The sequence below is a fragment of the Oncorhynchus gorbuscha genome, unplaced genomic scaffold, assembly GCF_021184085.1.
Source record: "Oncorhynchus gorbuscha isolate QuinsamMale2020 ecotype Even-year unplaced genomic scaffold, OgorEven_v1.0 Un_scaffold_7747, whole genome shotgun sequence".
NCBI classification, from domain to species: domain Eukaryota; kingdom Metazoa; phylum Chordata; class Actinopteri; order Salmoniformes; family Salmonidae; genus Oncorhynchus; species Oncorhynchus gorbuscha.
This window is the reverse complement of record NW_025751075.1, coordinates 4,867-7,500: the sequence shown is the minus strand read 5'-3', so window position 1 is coordinate 7,500 and position 2,634 is coordinate 4,867. Positions and strand designations below refer to the sequence as shown.

Here is a 2,634-nt window from a genome sequence, read left to right as displayed (position 1 = left end):
CGTCCATCCGCCTTCTACGACTCCCTCCCCTTCAACTCCTTCCAGGTCAGGAGATCAAACTTAAATCACTTCCTGTATAGGTATCATTGGATAAATACCATATGGCACCCTTCCCATGAGGCACTATTTTTGGCCAGCTCCCACAGGCATAACATTATTAGGACTGTAATGTGGTGGTATGTTGTGTCACCGTGGTGATAAGGTGTAATTCTGTCATGAGGTGAAATAGGGTAGTAATAAGACTGTAATGTGGTGGTATGACCAAGGTGATAAGGTGTAACTCTGTCATAAAGGTGAAATAGGGTAGTAATAGACTGCAATTTGAATATGAACATGTATATGAATAGTGTGTAAATATTATTTTGTTGTCTCTTGAGTGTCTTTTCCTATATATATATATATAAACAAAATATATATATATATATATATATATATATATATATATATATAAACAAATAATATTTAATGTACCATCTTGTTCTTGTCTATTGGTGGTGTAAAGTACCTAAAGTAAAAATATTTTAAAGTACTTTAAAGTACTAAGTCGTTTTTTCCGTACTTTTTACTATTCATATTTTTGACAACTTTTACTTTGCCTTTCATACATTTCCTGGCCCCAAATTTACAAAAGTAAATCAAATAAAAAAACAAGAAAATCATGTCATTTGGTTTTGCTAAATATTAGGAATTTGAAATGATTTATACTTTTACTTTTGATACGTAAGTATAGTTTAGCAATTACATTTGCTTTGATACTTAAGTATTTAAAACCAAGATTTTTTTTATTTTTACTCAAGTAGGATTTTTACTTGAGTCACTTTTACTTGAGTCATTTTCTATTAAGTAATCTTTACTTTTACCCAAGTATGACAACTGGATACTTGTTCTCCCACTGCTTTTACTGTCATTTATTTAGACCCCAGGAAGAGTAGCTGAGACATGCAGTAGCTAAAGGGGAACCTAATAAACTAAACTAATGTGGTGTTATGGTGTGTTACCATGGTGATAAGGTGTTCTTAACCTCTCCCTCTCTACAGGGCCTACTGGTGGCCATCTTGTATTGTTTCGTCAACAAAGAGGTGAGTCTGAATGCCCTTTTCCCTCTCACTCCTCTCTCCCTCTCCCCCTCTTATAGAATCTTATCAGTATCTGTCTTCATCTGCTTCTCTCTCTCTCTCTCTCCCTCTCTCTCTCTCTCTCTCTCTCTCTCTCTCTCTCTCTCTCTCTCTCTCTCTCTCTCTCTCTCTCGCTCTCTCACTCTCTCTTTTTTCCTCCCTCCTCTCTCCTTCTCTCTCCCTCCATCTGTTTGTCTCTCTCCAGGTCCAGTCTGAGATGTTGAAAAAGTGGAAGAGGTGGAAGCTGGGTAAAGACATCGAGGAAGAGTACCGTCATACATACAGCCACGCGCCTCATGTCAAAAGCGGCAGCATCGTCACCGGCAACCTGGCCAGTGTCCAAGACAACAGCAGCGACCATAAAGACTCACAGTTGACCCCCAACCCCGACTACGACCCAGATCCTAACCCTGCCTCAACCTCCATCACCCCCAATGAGAGCAGTAGATTGGTGGGGTCCTGCCACCACAGGACGGATAAAACAAAGACTCAATCCTCCCTGCAGTGTCCCTCCACACCACATGGTGGCACTAACAATTGCAGCACTCTGATGGAGGACATTTGTCTGGAGGAGAGGGCTCAGAGTTATACATGCCCAGAGGAGGGTGCCGAAAGCAACTTCTGACCAACGGGGAAGACCATTTTATTTTATTTATTTTACCTTTATTTTACTAGGCAAGTCAGTTAAGAACAAATTCTTATTTTCAATGACGGCCTAGGAACAGTGGGTTAACTGCCTGTTCAGGGGCAGAACGACAGATTTGTACCTTGTCAGTTCGGGGGTTCGAACTTGCAACCTTTCGGTTACTAGTCCAACGCTCTAACCACTAGGCTACCCTGCCGCGCCATCCCTGGCCTATGGATAAATTGATTGGTTGATTGATAGATAGATTGATTGGTTGATTGATAGATTGATTGGTTGATTTATAGATTGCTAAAGTGTTCTGGTGTAGAAAGAGACAACACACCTACTGGAGGGGACCGATTGGTTGATTGCTTGATTGATTGATTGATTGATTGGTTGGTTGATTGATTGATTGGTTGATTACAGGTCCAGAAGACTTGATGGTCTGAAAATATGAAACATTTGACTGTTTATTTTTCTGTGACCATATTTTGACCCCACGGGATTGATCACATTCCCCACTGTGTTCAGGTTGACAAGGACTACTGCTAAAGGGAAACTAGCAGGCCTGCTAGCTGTGTTCAGGTTGACAAGGACTACTGCTAAAGGGAAACTAGCAGGCCTGCTAGCTGTGTTCAGGTTGACAAGGACTACTGCTAAAGGGAAACTAGCAGGCCTGCTAGCTGTGTTCAGGTTGACAAGGACTACTGCTAAAGGGAAACTAGCAGGCCTGCTAGCTGTGTTCAGGTTGACAAGGACTGCTGCTAAAGGGAAACTAGCAGACCTGCTAGCTGTGTTCAGGTTGAGTACTGCTAAAGGGAAACTAGCAGGCCTGCTAGCTGTGTTCAGGTTGACAAGGACTACTGCTAAAGGGAAACTAGCAGGCCTGCTAGC

At 41.6% G+C, this 2,634-nt stretch overlaps 1 protein-coding gene across 1 annotated transcript in view; it reads left to right on the top strand.

Moving 5' to 3' along the window:
• The window catches only part of LOC124029802 (glucagon receptor-like), an 8,783-nt gene extending 6,594 nt beyond the window's left edge, over positions 1–2,189 (top strand). The window contains exons 6-8 of the mRNA XM_046341382.1: positions 1–45; positions 1,038–1,079; positions 1,321–2,189. The exon at positions 1–45 is cut by the window's left edge and continues 106 nt beyond it. Of these exons, the coding sequence (XP_046197338.1) occupies positions 1–45; positions 1,038–1,079; positions 1,321–1,740 (507 nt within the window). The 3' untranslated portion in view covers positions 1,741–2,189. The remainder of the gene's footprint in view (positions 46–1,037; positions 1,080–1,320) is intronic.
• Positions 2,190–2,634: the final 445 nt, after the last annotated feature.